This window comes from Erinaceus europaeus, chromosome 21 (genome assembly GCF_950295315.1).
Source record: "Erinaceus europaeus chromosome 21, mEriEur2.1, whole genome shotgun sequence".
NCBI classification, from domain to species: Eukaryota; Metazoa; Chordata; class Mammalia; order Eulipotyphla; family Erinaceidae; genus Erinaceus; species Erinaceus europaeus.
Window position 1 is genome coordinate 16346883 of NC_080182.1, and position 19663 is coordinate 16366545.

General features: G+C 37.3%; 1 protein-coding gene across 7 annotated transcripts in view; it reads right to left on the minus strand.

Annotated features, from left to right (window-relative positions):
* NEK10 (NIMA related kinase 10) overlaps positions 1–19663 on the minus strand; it is a 189548-nt gene that overhangs the window by 36285 nt on the left and 133600 nt on the right. For 4 of the 7 annotated variants that reach the window (XM_060180447.1, XM_060180451.1, XM_060180450.1 and 1 more), the window contains exons 21-23: positions 15339–15376; positions 15100–15240; positions 1603–1632 (exon numbers count right to left, since the gene is read on the minus strand). In XM_060180447.1, the coding sequence (XP_060036430.1) occupies positions 1603–1632; positions 15100–15240; positions 15339–15376 (209 nt within the window). The remainder of the gene's footprint in view (positions 1–1602; positions 1633–15099; positions 15241–15338; positions 15377–19663) is intronic. The other 3 variants (XM_060180452.1, XM_060180453.1, XM_060180448.1) reach the window with 2 other exon arrangements.

A 19663-nucleotide genomic window follows, 5' to 3' on the forward strand; every position in this document is an offset into this window, starting at 1 on the left:
ATTCTGAATTTTCATCATAAGGTCACACCAATTTTGCCACTTCAAGTTAGGCTGCTGGATGTCAAATTGCCTATAAGCTGCTCTCTCTCTCTCTGATTGATATGTCATAGCCAGAAGTGGCCATAACTTTGAAGAATCTAGATCTACCGAATAAAGGAATGTCCTTGATCGCTACAGTAGCCACATGCCAACTGTCTCTGTCACCCTTCAACTCCACCTCAGAAAGAATGGAATCTGGTCTTCAGACATGTGGATGCATTTTATCCCCATTCCTGTCGGTCTTTTCCTCTCAATTTTTACTGTGCTTTCTTCAATACTACTTGCCTTTTAATTTTCCCTTTTGTGAGAAAAGTTCTAAAGTCCCTCTTTCCTTTCATCCACACAAGTTTGAGCTTCTATAAAAGTAAATTTGAATATAATAATCACTTTAGCAAGAGTTTTAGTAGTTTTTTAAAATGATTGTTATGCTTTGCAAAGTAAACACAGATGAAAGGCAATTACTGCATGGTTTCACCATATGTGGAATCTAGAGAACTGGCACAAATTTGTAAAGAAAGAGAAAGAAAGATAGAAAGGAACAGAGAGGAGAGGGGAGGGGAGGAGAGGGGAGGGGAGGGGGAGGAGAGGAGGGGGGAGGAGAGGAGAGGAGAGGAGAGGAGAGGAGAGGAGAGGAGAGGAGAGGGAAACAGACAATCTGTCTCTAAGACTGTGAAAAACTGGTGGTTATCAATGGGAGGGTGGGGACACAGAACTTTGCTGGTGGGCTGATAGCACACCTGGTTAAATGCACATATTATAATGTACAAGGACCTGGGTTCAAGCCCTCAGTACCTAGCTGCAGGGAGAAAGCTTCACAAGCAGTGTTGCTTTTGTCTGTCTCTATCCCTCCTTATTTTCCCTCTCAGTTTCTCTGTCTCTATCCAACAAATAAATAAATAAATTGGCTTTAAAAATAAATGACTCATATACATGCTTTCTGAAAAACTTGTATATTGCACCATCAAATTTAATGTGATCATATCTTTACTGAGTTATTCAAGAAACTCACACAAAAATAATCTAGTTGTAGTTCATCTGCATTTAGCACGTTGCTTTAATATTTCTAATTTCAAGAAGCTATCCTCCCAAGGTACAGTGTTAGCGCCTTTTAAGCATCAACTAGTAAACCAGTAAGTGAGGTTAAGTAAATTATCCTTAGGGCAAAAATGTCAAGGTAAATCAGGAATAATTTAGTTCTACAGCAGAAAAAAGAGCTGGAAACATCTATACAGCCCGTAGCGGTAGTCGAGGGTACACACATCTTATTTACACCATGGTGCTCATGCAGAAATGATTCTGAAAGCACAGCTATTTGTCTCAAACATATCCAAAACTAGAAAGCATGTAATGTAGCCAAGATGGTGTTGCTATAGGCACATTAACTTTGAATTTTCTGAAACTTAGCTTGTTTTTTTCTTAAATCACTTTTACGTTCACTGGTTTGTGTTTTTGATATGTGGAGTTAACATTTCATAAGAACCATTAAAAATCTCACAGCATGGCCAAGAGTTCTTTGATTTGTGATTGCGTTTTGAAAGGGATATCACACGGATTTCACTCTACCTTGCCACAAGAATGTGCTCATCTGTGGCCCTAAACACAAAAAGAGACAGTTAGCTAGTGTCTTTTTTTTTTTTTTTTACAAATGACTCAACTAATTTAATGCAGTGGAATTTCAAATTTATGCTTCTCAGGATCCTCTGGTCACTATGCTCTCAACCCCGGTAAATTGTTGGCTTTTGAAATACTTTCAAATGCTTACTTTGTAAAATATAAATTTTAAAATAATTTCTAGTAGAACAGGCAAACAAAAGTCAAAACAGCCTGAGCATTACAAAACGGAGTTCCTGGGAACCACCACCCACTGTGGCCACTTCTTCAAAAGCAATTTGCAATAGTTGCCTTCCAGTTACTTGTCTACCCACTCATATACACACAAGTGCATCTCCGAACTGTGTTTTTTGTACTGTCCTTGAGTCCGTAAATCACGTTAGTGAATCATGACCGACATTTTGAAAATTAAACTCTCGTATCAGGTAAAAGTGAAACGGAACAGAAGAGATAACCGTCAAAGAGGAGATATACCACATGTAGTAAGGGTACACCCAGTTGAAGTAGCAACTGTGATTCCAGGTGAGGGTCATTTACATAAGTCCGAAAGTCTCTAAGGTTAGGAATCTAAAATATTATCTTGTGATTTTTTTCTCCCTATCTAAAATAGATGGTGACACATCATAATGTTGCTTCACAGTTTCCTTTACTCACTCAGAGGTCTCTTAAGGAAAGTGAGGAGGAGTAAAACAGTTGGGCCCTTGGGCGCTACTATTAGCAATAGTAATAGCTGCAGTAGTAATAACCTAGCAATAGTAGTAGCCGCAGTAGTAATGACCTAGCAATAGTAGTAGCCGCAGTAGTAATGACCTAGCAATAGTAGTAGCCGCAGTAGTAATGACCTAGCAATAGTAGTAGCCGCAGTAGTAAGGACCTAGCAATAGTAGTAGCCGCAGTAGTAATGACCTAGCAATAGTAGTAGCCGCAGTAGTAATGACCTAGCAATAGTAGTAGCCGCAGTAGTAATGACCTAGCAATAGTAGTAGCCGCAGTAGTAATGACCTAGCAATAGTAGTAGCCGCAGTAGTAATGACCTAGCAATAGTAGTAGCCGCAGTAGTAATGACCTAGCAATAGTAGTAGCCGCAGTAGTAATAGCCTAGCAATAGTAGTAGCCGCAGTAGTAATGACCTAGCAATAGTAGTAGCCGCAGTAGTAATAACCTAGCAATAGTAGTAGCTGCAGTAGTAATGGCCAGGGTCTGGCACATGCAGGTTTCCACTGCTCTGGGTCACTTTATCATTAGAGACAGAGAGAAAGAAACAGAAGAGGCCAGGCGGTGACTCACCCAGTTAAACACACATAGTACTAAGCAGAAGGACCAGTGCAAGGATCCAAGTTCCAATCCCCACTCCCCATCTGCAGAGGAGACACTTCACAAGTGGAGAAGCAGGTCTACAGATGTCTATCTTCTCTCTCCTTCTCTATCTCCTTCTCCTCTCTCCATTTTTCTCTGTCCTATCCAATAAAAAAGGGAGGTGGGAGGAGCAGAAGGTAGCACATTGGGTTAAGCACAAGGATACTGGTTCGAGGCCCCAGCTCCCCACCTGTGGGGGGGGGGGAATCATTTAACAAGCAGTGTAGCAGGTCTGCAGGTGTCTTTCTCTCCACCTCTCTGTCTTCCTCTCCTCTCTCAATCTTTCTCTTTCCTTTAGAACAGCAGCAACAACAATGGAAAAAAAAAAAAAAGATGGTCATAGGAGCAGTGGATTCATAGTTCAGGCACTGAGCCCCAGCAATAACCCTGAAGGAAAAAAAAAAGGAAAAATAATTGACAGGAGCAGTGGATTTGGCACTGAGCTCAAGCAATAACCCTGAAGGAAAAAGAAGAAAAAGGAGAAGGAAAGAAGAAAAAGATAGACAGATAGACAGACAGAGGCAAACAGAAGGAGACAAACCAAAGCATCAAAACTTCCTCAGGTTGCTGTGCCAGGGTTCAAGCCTGGGTGGCACACATGGCAGTGCAGGCACCCACCTATTGAGCTCTTTCTCCAGCCCAGTTCCCAAATTTTAGCAAATACGTTTTAATGTGACTGAATCAATTTGCACTCAGGACAAATGAGAATCCGTTTCTTCTCAAACTTGGCCAAACTGATTTTATGTTTATCTGAATGCTAGTCAGGGTTTTGTGCTTCTCTGGATAATTCATTTGTAGCTCATGCAACCATTCCTTATTGGTTCCTTATATAAATAATGGTATTTCCCAGCTTCATCAGCAATACTAAAAGTACATTTTAACCTCAGGTACTACCAAGAGTCTCTCAATTACTTGTGGAAGTTCTATCACAGCAAGACAAGATCCCAGGATCAAATCTAACATTTCCAAGTGTTCTGGTAGATCTGAGATATAGTAATCAGACCAGTGAGAATTACAGATAACAAGAGAACTTGAGAGTGGGAACAGGCAGTTGAAAATCCAGTTGCCATATTTGCAGCCCTTCTCAATCTCCTAGATAATTCCAGATTAAAGCTGTTCCCTTTCTACCAAATCAATTTCTCACAAATTTCTGGTATTTCTACACTCCGAGATGCATATTAATTTAGTTCCTAGTGGATTCAGGAAAGCAAGATAATAAAATTTAGTAATAATATCTCTTTTAGTTTAAATAGTAATAATTATGTTATTATAAAAAATATTAGCCATATATTATCTCTAAGTTTTCATTTGGGCACACTGAAAACACTATATTCCTAACTAGTCACTCACACACATACACACACAAAAAAATCAGTATGAATTCATGGAGGTCTTGTGGGCCTTCCTAGGCCTTGCCCTTACTATAAATCAGTTGTGGTAGGGACTGCACCAGACTTTGAAGTGAGGCCGAGGTATCCTGCCCTGCCACTCGAGGAAAACTGGTCCTGAAATGAGTGCAAACTGCAATGTTCCCAGCTGTGACCATGAACTGCGAGCTCAGACCAATAGGGACTCAGAGGTTACACAGGCTCTGGTGCCAAATATATATATGGGTCCTGGGTCAGAAGGATGGAGGTAAATAGTCAATTTTATCCACAGATTTTTTTTTTCAAGAATAAGAGCTACCCAATGCCCTAATCCAACTTTCTAGCCCTTTTCTCTACTCTGACACCATTTTCTCAGACAATGCTTTTATCCAACTTCATGCTAGCTATCAAATTCAAGCAAAAACTATATTAGTTGTGGGTCCTTAGAAAATGCCTAAAATTGACTTCCTCACTTTCTTCCACCCTATGATCCCGAATGTCATCTGCTCCGTTCCTACTTTTTGATTCCTATTCATTAACCGTTTTGTCTCACTTTACGTCCTGCCACCTTCCAGACACCAGGTTGCAGATGCTGCCATGATTCCATCCACACTTCTCTGGACAGATGACCTCACCAATGTGTCCTGGAACCTCACCTCTCCAGAGCTCTACCTCACTAGGGAAAGACAGAAACAGGCTGGGAGTATGGATTGACTTGCCAATGGCCATGTTCAGTGGAGAAACAATTACAGAATCCAGAACTCCTACCTCCTGCACCCCAAAAACAATATTGATTCATATTCCCAGTGGGGGAGAAGTCATAGGAGAAAGAGGACAAGAGGGTTTTGAATTCCAACTCCATCAGGACCCAGAGAGAAAGGAGGAAAAAGGGAGGAACATTTAGATATAGTAATAGGGTTACGTGTGGCTTGGAGAAGAGAGGATTGGATCTAGAAGAAAAAAGGGGGCAGTTATATACAAATGTAGACAGATAGTTGTAGAGATGATAGTTAAACCATGTCTGCAACCTTCAGAGAACTGTGGTAGCTTATAATAGAGGGACTGGGGATCTAGAACTCTGCTATGAGGGCAGTTGACCTATAATTTTGTAAATCAATATTAAACTACTAATTTTCATAAATGAATTTGTGAAGGTGGCTCTGAGAGCAGAGGGGGAGACTTGCATGCATGAGGTCCTGGAGTCAGTCTTCAGCTCTACACATGCCAGATGGATGTTCTCATTCTCTCACTCTAAAGCTCTTGCTTTTGTAATAATAAATACTTGATAGTGTGCTATAGGACTGGAGAGATATCTCACCAAGTGGGGCAGGTGTTTCGACATGTTCACAGCCTAATCCAAGCACTAGTACCACACAGGAGACGCTATGGTACCAGAAGAAGCTCTAAGGATATGTTAGTACTCTGTTATGTTTTCTCTCTCTCTCTCTCTCTCTCTCTCTCTCTCTCCTTTCCTTTCTCTCATTCTCTGACTGAATAAAAAAGTGACCAGGCATAGTAAAATCACACACCAGCTTTGCAAAAATAAACAAAATTAAAAATGAACCATACACTTATAATAACATGTATTTATAACAATGCACATGCAGCAATAATGTATCTGTATTGCAGTTTTTTTCTGAGTATTATATTAAAATAACTTTCACCCTTAAAAAGAAAACAGGGGCAAAGGGTAGATAGCATAATGGTTATGCAAATAGACTCTCATGCCTGAGGTTCCAAAGTCCCAGGTTCAATCTCCCGCACCACCATAAGCCAGAGCTGAACAGTACTCTGGTTAAAAAAAAAAGCGCAGGGACCGGCGTAAGGATCCCAGTTCGAGCCCCCGGCTCCCCACCTGCAGGGGAGTCGCTTCACAGGCAGTGAAGCAGGTCTGCAGATGTCTATCTTTCTCTCCCCTTCTCTGTCTTCCCCTCCTCTCTCCATTTCTCTCTGTCCTATCCAACAGCGAATTGCGTCAACAAGGGCAATAATAATAACCACAACGAAGCTACAACAAGGGCAACAAAAGGGGGAAAAAATGGCCTCCAGAAGCGGTGGGTTCATGGTGCAGGCACCGAGCCCAGCAATAACCCTGGAGGAGGAAAAAAAAAAAAAAAAAGACAGGCTAGGTGGTGGCACAGCTGGTTAAGTGTATACTTTACAGTATGCAAGGACATGGGTTCAAGCCCTTGGTCCCCATCTGCAAGAGGAAAACTTCATGAGTGGTGAAGCAGTGCTGCAGGTGTCTCTCTGTCTCTCACCCCCTCAATTTCTCTCTGTCTCTATCCAATAATAAATAAATAAATAAATAAGACATCAAAGGGACTGATCCTAGTTCATTCTCAGTATGTAGATGGTTCCAATCTAATATAGCTCCTATTGCAAAAGATAGATGGTACTTGATCTCATTAAAATTTAAGTAAAATGAAAGTTTAAAGTAGAAATACATTATGTTCCTTTTTATAGTTTTATTTACATAGTGAATTTAGGTGGTTAAAGAGATGGTAGTGAACAGGGAAGAGCAGTAGAGGTTACTGCCTAGCCATCAGACAATAATAAAAGAATTCAGCTGAGTTTGTATGTCTCCAGAAAGGCAGAAAAGACCCCCTGAAAAGGTGGGCTGACAGAGTAAGAGAGTTTGTCCTACTATGAATTTCCTGCTGTCATGTCAAGGGAATATAGTCAAGGGTGCATACGGACTAGGAACTGGAAGCCACATATGGCTGAGTCTCTTGTTGGAAGCCAATTTGGATGGGAGACCATAATCATCAGATCCATATTAGATCAAACCATATCATCTAGATGCCAGCACAGGTGATATCAAAGGCTAAGCACAGTGCTAGTCAAGTCTTTTGAACAATAATGCTACCAAGGGAAAAAGAGAAAAGGGCGGTCCCCAGTTTGTCTGACTTTGAGTTTAAGATGAAAAAGCAATCACCAAATCACCAACACAATGAATTTTACCTTGTGACTAACTAATCATATGTTCTGATATGTAAAGGAAGACTCAGTATGATAATTATGTTTAATTCTGGGACTATATACAAAAGTTTGTTTTTGTTCCTGAAATCATGGTTTGAAAATAATATCATCTGCATTTAGTCTAGTCCACATAGCTTGATTCCTCTCCACTGACTCTTTGTGAATTTATAGTATTAGTGGCCAGCCTACAAAGGTTGATATATTGGTATGATTTTATAGGTTGACCCAGAAGTCAATAATTTAAAATGTGCACTTATTGTCCCATAAAAATTTCACCAATCTTTTTTTTTAATTTTTTAATTTTTTAATATTTATTTTATTTATTTATTCCCTTTTGTTGCCCTTGTTTTATTGTTGTAGTTATTATTGTTGTTGTTGGATAGGACAGAGAGAAACGGAGAGAGGAGGGGAAGACAGAGAGGGGAGAGAGAAAGACAGATACCTGCAGACCTGCTTCACCGCCTGTGAAGCAACTCCCCTGCAGGTGGGGAGCCGGGGTTCGAACCGGGATCCTTATGCTGGTCCTTGTGCTTTGCACCACCTGCACTTAACCCGCTGCGCTACAGCCCGACTCCCAAAAATTTCACCAATCTTATACCTTAATTTAGCAATGTTATTTCAGCTTTTGCTTCTGATTATGTAAATTACTGCTCTTCAAATTCTCTTGGAACCAGCTCTTATTATCCTCACCTGAACTCCTCCTTAATAGGTTAAATGAAACTTACTATAGAATAACTTTTCCATCCTGAAATAAATCTTCATTTATTGACTACTTACAGTATAGTGATTTAGTATTTTAGCTGATAATCAAAGCTGGTTCTGTATTAAGTGAGAGAAAACAAAATCTCTTCCAGATATCACCCCCCTGAGAAACATGGACTAAAAATAACTTTAAACCATGTGGTTTTGCTCTCTAATATAGTAAAATTAAAGCATTCGTTATATAAATAAAAAATACAATTAGAACTATATCTAAAATATCTCAGATAATCTGTGAGATGCCAGTTAAGTATGAGTAAGGTTTCTCTTGTATTGGAGGGTAGTCAGGTAGGTCAAGTAAAAGAAAGAAGAAGACTTTGCCTCACTGTCATTACTTCTGACTCACTAATGAGCTCACTGCTGGCTTGTTAAAATTGGTTCTCAGTATTTATTGCTATCCTTAATAATCAAGGTACTAGATGACAACTCAAATAGTAGTTTTAAGCATACTGAAAAGGGGGGTGAAGTGATGAGAGAGGTAATTGTCTGGTAGTAAGCATAGAAGAAGAATGGGCAGATTAAATTAAGGGGGAAAATTACTTGGTGGTGAAAGGAAACCAAACTTTTCATGGAGCTCATAATAACAGCTTGGATTTTAACTCTTTTTCTGTACACCAAAAACATAGCTATAGACTGTATCTGTTATTCCAAGTAAAAATTTAACATATAATAGTCATTTGGAATATGAAAGCTTTGCTTTGTTCCAATGACACATTTATTTGTACAATATGCTACAGTTATCATCCAAGGAATACTGATCTTCCTTTATTCTCACCAGATGGTGACAAAAATGTCCTCCCTGGCCTTCCGTTTAGCCTTTCCCCCAGGGCAGTAACCTCTGGAGCAAGGTTATGAGCTGTCATTTAACAGATAATTTGCAGATTGCTTTTGGTCTTGGATTGTGCCCAACAATAACTTCCATGACAATTATCTATTACCAAAGACATTATCTTACAAAGATTATGAAAAATATATATCTACCCCTCCAAGGAGCATTCTCCTGGGAGCTGGAGCATGCTTTTTCAGCACCTTCCTTGGCATGAAGAAATGGGAAGTAAATCGTCACTAGTGAAGGAACTTTGTTGTTTTTTATGCCACCTTTCCCAGTCTGAAGGATAGCATTCCACCTTCTGCACCCCATAATGATCTTGGGTCCATACTCCCAGAGGGATAAAGAACAGGAAATCTTCCAATGGAGGGATGGGATGCAGAACTCTGGTGGTGGGAATTGTGTGGAATTGTACCCCTTTTATCCAATGGACTTGTCATTCATAATTAAATCAATAAAAACAAAGAAATTTTTTAAATATCATTGTTTCCTCATTATTAAGCAATGATAAGATTACTTGGGCCATTATTCACGAGGGCATGGATAAACAGGCTTTATACTGTGGTAGGTCGACAGTAGTTACTCCCTAGGTCATTTTCAAGGACCTATCTCAGAAGAAATAGTCAAGGTATATGCAAACTTTACTAAAGTTGCTGCAATCTGATTGGGAAACATAAGTAATATATCAAATCCCAACAAGCAGTATAGAAAAGGACATGATTGTATGCTAAATTGTAAGGCATAGGTTATTATTATAAGAGTTTTTATTAAAATCTAGTAAGTACATTATTATGCGGTAAAAGAATTGCTATGTGATAAAATAAGAGTGGGAGATGTACTCAAAATCACTTTGGCAAATGTGAAATGTAGTATTAAGTACTTTCTGTCAATAACTAACTTGACAGTAAGCTATTGAAGGCTGCTCATAATAAGGACAATTAGTATATTAACTGTGCTCTCTGGAATATTTGGATGAAACATCAACTACTTTTATTTAGACCTGACCTTTATGAACAAAAAGATGTGTAAAAATAGATTCCCAGTCATCTAGTCTGAAAATATAACTAAGAGCTCAGAAATCATAAAGTGACAATTTCTATTCAAGATGCAAAGTATAAGAATTCCCAAGGACCGGGTAGTGGCGCACCTGGTTGAGCACACATGTATACAGTGTTCAAGGATCCGGATTCAAGCTCCTGGTCCCCACCTGCAGAGAGGAAGCTTTGCAAGTGGTGAAACAGGGCTGCAGGTATCTCTCTTTCTCTCTCCCTATCTCCCCTACCCTCTCGATTTCTGGCTGTCTCTATCCAATAAATAAAGATAATAAAAAATTATTAATTAAAGAAAAGAATTCCCATACATTATTTCAGTGTCTGGGTGTTAGCTACTGAAAACTGAAAAACTGAGCAAAAGAGGCAAAAAATGCCAATGGTAATCTAACTAAAGTAGGCCATACCCTTAGTTGACATTACATTTGCACTTTAAAATTTGGGTTTGACTGATGTTGCCAAAAATGTATACTTGATCCTTACTAATAGAGTCCATAACCTTAAAATTCACTCTACATATTTGACAAAAAAAAAAACCTTTTCTCATAATATGCTTTTGTATTATTTAGTTTTTACAAATGGATGGGCCATTTCTACTATCTTTGAAGGAAAGGATTGTTTCTTTTTTCTTTTTTTAATTTTTTAAAATCTTTATTTATTGGCTAGAGACAGCCAGAAATCAAAAGGGGAGGGAGAGAGAGAGAGAGAGAGAGAGAGAGAGAGGGAGAGGGAGAGGGAGAGAGAGAGAGAGAGAGAGAGAGACAGAAAGTCACCTGCAGCACTGCTTCACCACTCACAAAGCTTTCCTCCTGCAGGTGGGGACCAGGGCCTCAAACCCGGCTCCTTGTACCTTGTAATACATATGCTCAGCCAGGTGCACCACCACCCAGCCCCTTGTTTCTTTTTTATATACAACAGGTACTAGGTATCTTTTATTCAAAATACTCAGTTGTTTAATGAACTAATTTGACTACAGACAACAGAACCAATCAATTATTTTTAAGGAACTGACTTTCCCAGGCATGTTGCACTTACATAGTACAATTTCAAGTGCTAAAAGCCAGAGAAGATAATAACAGTAGGAAAGATATTCCTTTAAAATTTTCTTTCTACTGACTATATCAAGGATTAAGTTTGAGTCTAGAACAAGTATACCATTGCCATTTCAAATATCAGCTAATCTTCTTTCATAACAAATCAGATTTGAGAATGAAAAGATAATGTCTTTTCATATCTACTTAGAATTTAACAATTGTGTCTTGCTTAGATTCACATTGAGGTTTACAATTCACATCTATTTATGGCAAGTGATATTAACCTGGCTTCCTATTTGTATCAACAACACAAACTACCATTTACATAAATTTTAAGTTAAGAACATTAAACAAAGAAAACACTTATAGGAAAATATCAGCTCTGTTGCTATAGAATCAGTTTAAACCATTAGTTTGAGGATGGTTTTGCAAAGAGACTTTCATGCCTGTGTTTTCAAATTTCCAGATTCAATCCCCCACATTACCATAAGCCAGAAATGAGTAGTGCTCTGCTAAGTAAATAGATATAAAAAAAATATTTTTTTAAATACACTAATTTTAGCTTCATGTTGGTATTCATATAATACCAAATTAATGCATAGTGGCCTATGCATGACTAAATTTAGGAAATTAAATCTAAAATAACTAATAGTCTAAAATGTTCATTCATTGAATCTATGTTAATTGCTATGAATACTTATGGGATGATCTCACTCACAGATGGGTTAAAAGAAACAAAGCAAAGCATAATACAGGACAAATCCTCAATAGTTTACTGCAGCCAATTCAGGGACTAAGAAGAGGAGAGGGAGGAACACTAAGGGGAAGTTGGGGCCTTAAGTCCCTATGGCAGAATAAGATGATGGTTTAGTTGACGGTGAAATGAACTGATACTTGTGTTGGGAAAATATGCCACCTCTGTGGCAACAAAAGCCCTGTAAATAAATATTTCCTGAATATGATATTGGAGTTGGAAAAAGTTTTCATCCTCACAACAGGACTTTCTAAAATTCTACCTATTTGGCAGGAGTAGCTGTTGATTATTTAACCCAAAGAATATGTACAAATAATGATGTACACAGCATAGTTAGTATTGAGAGGACTTTCAAGCCATGTTAACTTGAAATGGTTCTATGGTGATCTGTTCTACAATTCAGAATTTCACTAAGTGCTCCTGTAAAACCACAGATATGAGCATAGAAGTATATATTTTAGTATTACTAAATAGGCAAGATTATATTATAAAAAACAGACTCATAAATGCAAAAGAATAGCTCTTACCCTTTGTTCTGTCATTGTACTTGAGAAATGATGTTCACATACTAGATAGAGTCCTAAAGGTTTTAACAAAATTCTCCCCTCATTGACAATTTTTCTAGAATCCTTAAAAACTACAGGGGTGTATCTACACCTCATTTTCATAATGTTTCTTTGCATTCAAGAAAGTAAAGTCAATGTTAGGCAAATGAAAATACACCAATCTGCTTATTCTTTTAAAGAAATTAATTTACACATCTCAGTACTTTGCTTATTCTGAATACCACATACTAATGGTATAACTCACAACTGACCAGATCAAAAGTGTCTCATGATTCCATGTTCCAATCTTGTTTTCTATAATTGGAGAACCATGTTAATATCACCTTTTAATAACCTGACGCTGTTGACTGGCTACGGAAGAAGGGCAAACGCTAGAAGAAGAAGAATTCTCTTATTAAGGCTGGAGGTAGAGCAATATAACAGCTAGAATGCAGTGTGACTCACTGGTAAGGTGACTAAGTGAAGGAGACTAAGCTGGTAGCAGTTGTTTGTGAGTTGCTAAAGAAGTGTCTAAACTAAACTGCAACACTTTAAAAACTATGACATATATGTAATAGTTTATATGTAGACTAATACAATATGCAGAAGAACAAGTTAGTATTAAAATTGAGAAAATCAAAGATTTTTTACTCAAAGGTAGAATAATAAAAACCCCAAAATAATAATATGTATTAATAATTATACAATAATATATAATAATAATCCAAAACCCTATTTTTTCACATGTACTAACATGTTCTACAATAGTAAAATAAATGAGTCACTCCTTTATGGGTAAACTCTAGCATTCACTGATAACTCTTCAACAGCTATACTAAAACTAGGCTATACTAACCACTAAAGCGTTCCAAATAAAAACGTATGAATTTGAACTTTTAAACGGCAGATGGTAGGAGTCAGATGATGGTGCATTTGGTTGAATGCACATGTTACCATGCTCAAGGACCCAGGTTCAAGCCTTTATTCCTCATCTGCAGGTGGGAAGCTTCACAGGTGGTAAAGCAACGCTGCAGGCTCCTCTCTCTCTCTCTCTTTCTCTCTCTCTTTTTCTATCTCCCCCTTCTGTTTCAATTGTCCTCTGTCTCTATTCAAAATAAATATACAAAAAAAAGTTTAATCAGATGGGATATTGAACTGTAGGTCTAAGGAATACGCTACATTATGAAGCTACATCATACTGTAAATTGTTTAAAGGTACATGGGTTGGGGTTGCGTGCGGCTCATCTGGCTAAGCACACATGTTAGAGTGCACAAGGACCCAGGTTTGAGCCCCTGGTCCCCACATGCAGGGGGAAGGCTTTGTGAGTGATGAAGGAGTGCTGCAGGTGCCTCTGTCTCTCTCTCACTATTTCCTCCTTTCCTCTTGATTTCTGACTATCTCTATCAAATAAATAAATAAATTTAAAAAATAAAAAATGGTGCAGGGATCCAATTTCACTAACATAAAGTCAGGTCATAAATTCAGCTAACTCAGCATGTTCTTTAGTAAAATGAATTCCTACTAAGATTTACAACAGAATAATGAATTGCTTACTTATATTAGTTCTGATGTTCTATATTATGAAATCGATCAACAACAATCATTTTAGCTTCAGGACTACGCTATGAACTTACCTTATGCCATGATAGTAGGACATGGTCAACATGACAGATATGGCATCTTAATAAAACCATCTTTTTTTTATTTTTGCATCTATGCTGATAGTATACGTGACCCCAAACTGTCAATACCTCTTTCACAAGGCAAACTTAATAAATGTGAAAACGCGAGCTAATATTATAATCAATTCACAATGCATATGTTCATCTATATGAATTGATAATATAAAAAGAATAGAAATTATAAAGGCCAAAGTGAAAACAGTATTTAGCAAAAATTTCAAATTAATCAAAGTAGTAAAATGGAATTTTATGTTCAAGAATCATAATCTTATGCTAAAATCACAATCACTAACTTTATCTCTGAACTGTCCAGGTTTAATTGACAATTGTACTAATAGCATTATAATTTGGTCCTCTTTAATAGAAATCAGGACATTAATTCATACTTTTTCTCAAACTGTAACTATAAACATTTGTATTTTTAAAATCCATAATATTTTTATTAGAAAATTTAAATAAATTCAACTAGAAGTAACTAAAAAGAACTATGTCAGAGCACAAGAGACAAAAATATCTTGGGAGCTGGGAGGCGGAGAATCCAGTAAAGTGCACATGTTACAATGTGCAAGGATCCCAATTCAAGACCCTGGTCCCCACTGACAGGAGGGCAGCTTCCTGACTAGTGAAGCAGTGCAGTAGGTATCTCTGTCCTTTTCTATACACTCCCTCGTAATTTCTGTCTCTATCCAAATATGCAAATAAAATTAAAATAGATTAAAGGTTTTTATAAAACATTTCTGTTCTTGTAACAGTAGATGTAAAGCTTATCAAAATAAAGATGCAAAAATAATAGTTATTATTTTTCTTTCGTTAGTAAGTCTTTAAGCATCAACAGTTCAACTAACTATTTCTTCCCACTAAAACAGAAATTCAAACTTTACCAAAACAGCCTTTAATATTTCACTCAGATAAGCAAGTACAGAAAGCATTTTGATACCCTTAAGTTGTCAAACTGATGATGGTGGACAGAAGTTTTCCTGCTGTGTGTATTAAAATTACCTCCCAAGCATCATTCAGATATTTCAGGCCCAGCTATAATTCTGTGTTCGCCCTTTGTGTGTTAGACATCAACTTGATCTAATAAGTACTACCATGGTCTTTGAGATTGCGAAGAATCACAGCAGGGAGGCTATGGGACTGCCACCCTGTCACTAACTCGGCCTCTACATCCTTAACGTGGGCCCTGAGCATGAGGGGTGGCACTTTCAGAAGCAGGTCAAGAGGCAGCAAAGCTGAAGAAATAAAAGGGGGAAAGATATGAAACTGTAACATAAATCACTCTGAATTTCAGGGAGGCATGTATGATCTATTACTGCCAACTCTAAATTACCTGGTCTTGGTTTTGATCCTATTCCACCAGTCAAGTCTCTGAAAACAAAATTAGAGGCTATTAGAAGGACTTCTTCAACTCCAATTTGACTAATATTTACTAGAGCTTATATTCTGCTGTAGTTTTCATTATAAAAAAATTAATTAAGGTTATTTTCTGCCTCAAGATGCTCTCATGTTCAGTAAAGAGTGAAAAACATATTTGAACTCAGAACAGAATTTACTCGACTTACAAACTGAAGAAACTGTTCTGGCTTAGTTATAGATATGCCTTGAAATTGATCAGGAAGATTTATCTCAGCACTTTAAATGATTTGTTTACTTAGAGGTAAAACAGATTTGTGATCTGGAACTATACCCCTGTAATTTTAGAATCTTGTAAAGCAATATTATATCACTAGTGGAAAAAATTACATATACTATGTTTCCATGATTTATTCTTGATGGCATTTTTAAGATTGATATATGTGAGAGACTACCCAGAACACCATTTAGTTTGGTATATAATAGAGCCAAGGATCAAATCTGGGGATTCCTGTGCTATAATAGCACTGAGCTATGGGCCTGGGCCTGATTTGTTGTTTTAAAAAAGAAACTATATCTCAAAAAAGGAAAGAAACTATATTTCTTCTACAAAATAAGATGAGTTTTTGAAGTTGGAGGATAACAGTTTTCCTGAGAGAAAAATCAGTGATTTTAACATGAAGTATTTGTTTTCTTCTAAAACTTTAAGTTTCCTTATCATTTTGTAAGTTGCTCTAAATATCTTCTAGCTAGAGAACATAAATAACCTTTCAACATAGTTTATTTTGATTTAATATATAGCCAGTTTGTTTTTAATGAAATAAGAAACAGCTATGCCCTAAAAGTAATATGCAACACACTTCAATTTAATTTAGCCAGACAAAAACGCATCTCCCATGGTGGATATAGGGATCCCACTACAAGTAAACATGGCTGACAATTCTTTTACCTCTTCATTTTTCATTTGAACCATAGCATTTTTGATAAATACATAAAACACATACCTAGCCTATGAAAAACAACAGAAGAAAGGGACTGGGCAGGGACACAGTTGGTGGAATATCCACTAACTCATCATGCATGTTCTAGGGCCTGGGTTCAATTCCTCTGTCCCCACCTGCATGAGGGTAAGTTTCATGAGCCGTGAAGAAGTGCTGCAGGTGTGTGTCTCTCTTTCCCTCCCTCCCCTCCCTTTCCTATTTTTCTCTGTTTCTATCAAAACAGAAATTTTTTAAAAATGGCTATGAGTCGTATTGGATTCTTCAGGATAGCACCAAACCCCAATGATAACCCTGGTGTCAAATAAATAAATACTAAATAAAATAAAAATATAAAATAGAGAAGTGAATAAAAAGAAAAATAACAAAAATGATACTCATTCACCCAGCAGTCAAACAAAATATGAGAATAATACCAAAATCTTTATTTTGGGGAGTTATTTGATATCCAACTCTTTAAGTTCCTTCTAAGGTGTTTTCCACCTTTATCACAACCCAACAAAACTACCCTTTCCTACTCCATCATTTTTCCTGTTCTACTTCCAGACCAACCTTCCAGTCATGAAAAATAAATGATCATGCAATGGTAAGTATTTAAGTAGCCCTGGGGTACTGGAAACTTTAAAATAAAAAGAGAAGAAAAAAGGAGGCAGCTTGGAAGAAAGCATAATGATTATGCAAAAAGACTTTCAGGGGGGCTGGGTGTTGGCGCACCTGGTTGAGCGAACATGTTACAATGCACAGGACCTGGGTTTGAAGCCCCATTCCCCACTTGGAGGGGGAAAGTTGTATAAGTAGCAAAGAAGTGTTGCGGGTCTCTCTTGTTATCATTTCCTTCCCTATTGATGTCTGTATCAATAATTAAAGATTATTGTCTGTATCTAATAATTAAAGGTAGCTTTAAAAAAATATTTAAAAAAAAAAGACTTTCAGACCTGAGGTACCAAAGGTTCCAGGTTCAGTCCCCAGCACCACCGTAAACCAGAGCTGAGAAAAAAAAAATTGAAAAAAAAATTGTCCCTGCCCACAGAAAGCTTAGGAGGGACCTAATCTTAGTACTCATGTATAGTCAGTATGTTTCAGGGATGAGCTGAGGAGTGGGGTACCATTCTAGAAGTCCATATTTCTGTGTGTTCACATACATGTGCACACACACTGTATGTACCCAAGCAGGTATAAATTTGCCCTTAGCTTTTTAAATGAATTTGGCACAAACCTATTAAAATATAGTGCAGTCACAAATGTTTAAAACTTCTGGCATCACCTCTAATATATATATATTAATATACATATATTAGTATATATGTATTCTTTTTATGTGTGTTCCACTCAGTTCTGGTTATAGGCAGTATATGGAACTGAACCCAGGGCCTCTCTCATGCAAGTCCTGGATTATCTTCATTGCTGGGTTATCTTCCCAGCCCTAAACAATAATCCTAATCACATTTTTATTCAACAAGTGTATCAACAATGCTAATATTTCAACAAATACTAAATATAAAAGCTAATGAGATATTTTATAGTCAGTTTATATTTAAATTAATATTAAAATGAAGCTTAAAATTTAGTTTTCAGTTACATAAGCTACTTTACTGTTTAACAATCACACTTTGCCATTAGACTCTGTACTCAGTGCATTCTCAACCCTTACTTAGAATGTGTTGCTAATTATCTTCATAAACATTATGACAAGCAAACATTCAAGCCATAAAGCTTTAAGAAAGTTTAGGTGCCTGTAAATTAATTGTAACTTATGGAAGTCTTTTATTCACAGGTTTATGGGTGCTCTTTATAATTGCCAACAACTAACATACTATGTTAACTAAAAAGCTATTCCAGTTTTTCTGAACAGTCACACTTTCAAACTTTTTTTTTACACAACAAAAACTTGCTGGTGGAATATGTGAAATAGATAACCTTAATCATATTAACTTTTCTATTCCCTTAAATAAGTCTAAATTTCTCTTTTTCTTTTCTTTCTCTCTCTTTTCTTCTTCCTCTTCTTTTTCCTCTTCTTCCTCCTCTTCCTCCTCCTCCTCCTCCTCCTCCTCCTCCTTCTTCTCTCTCTCTCCCTCACCACCAGGTTTCTCATTGGGGCTTGATGCCTATAAGGTGAATCCGCAGCTCCTAGTGGCAATTTTTCTTTCTTCTTTTTTTATTAGATGGGACAAAGAGAAATTGGGAGAGAGAGAGAGAGACTGAGACTTTCGGACCTGCTTTACCACTCATGAAGTTTCCACACTGCTGGTGGGGAGCAAGGACTAGAACCCACATCCTCCCGCATAGTGATGTGTAAGCTCAAACAGGTGCAGGATTACCAGATTTCCCTAAATTTATCTTTAATAAACTTTAGAGAATCTTTTTAAATTTTTTATTATTATCTTTATTTATTGGATAAAGGCAGTCAGAAATTGAGAGGGGAGGGAGAGACAGAAAGGGAAAGAGACCGAGAGACATCTGCAGCACTGCTTCATCACTTGTGAAGCTTTCTCCCTGCAGGTGGGGACCAGGGGCTGGAATGCAGATTCTTGCACATAGTAACATGTGTGCTCAACCAGGTGCACTACTACCAGGCCCTGACTTTGGAGAATCTTTAACATTAAAGTTAGCATCATACTCCAATATTCAATTTAAACTTGTTGAACAATGGTCCAAAATGACTAATCCCATGATAGCAGAAAATACTATGAACAATTAGAGATGCTTAATTTTCTCACCCCCTAGAATACTTAAAATATTCATTATGCAAAAGAAAATATATTATTAATGTTATTTAGATAGGACATTATGAAATCCTGTCCATATTAACCCAATGTTGTAATGATGTGTGGGTATTTGAAATCTGAAAAGTAAATTGATAATAAAAATGCAAAAAATATAAATAAGCATCATAATTTCATTTGTTTCACAAGTATGTATTAAGTAGTCAAAGTGTGCAGACGGCATGCTAGACACTGATGATGCGATGGTGAAAAGAAACAGTTCCTAATTCTTGAAACTTACAGAAAGACTGGTAACGTCTCTGAAAGTCTATCACTATCACAAGAAAAATTGTTCTTCTAAAAGTTCAAAATAGAGCAGGCTCATTGTAGCCTGAAGTGGCAACCTTTAACTATACAAATGTTGGATCACAGATGGATGAAAGATTGCAATTAAACAGAGTCTGCTTTTAAACTGAACCATATTGAAGGTTTACGCTCAATAGAGCACCGCAGGTGCAGAAGATGGAGCCTCGTGGTAGTGGACAGTAGAGAGAAATGGGATTACATGGAGAGTATGATTCAGCATTGGGGGGGGGGGGCTT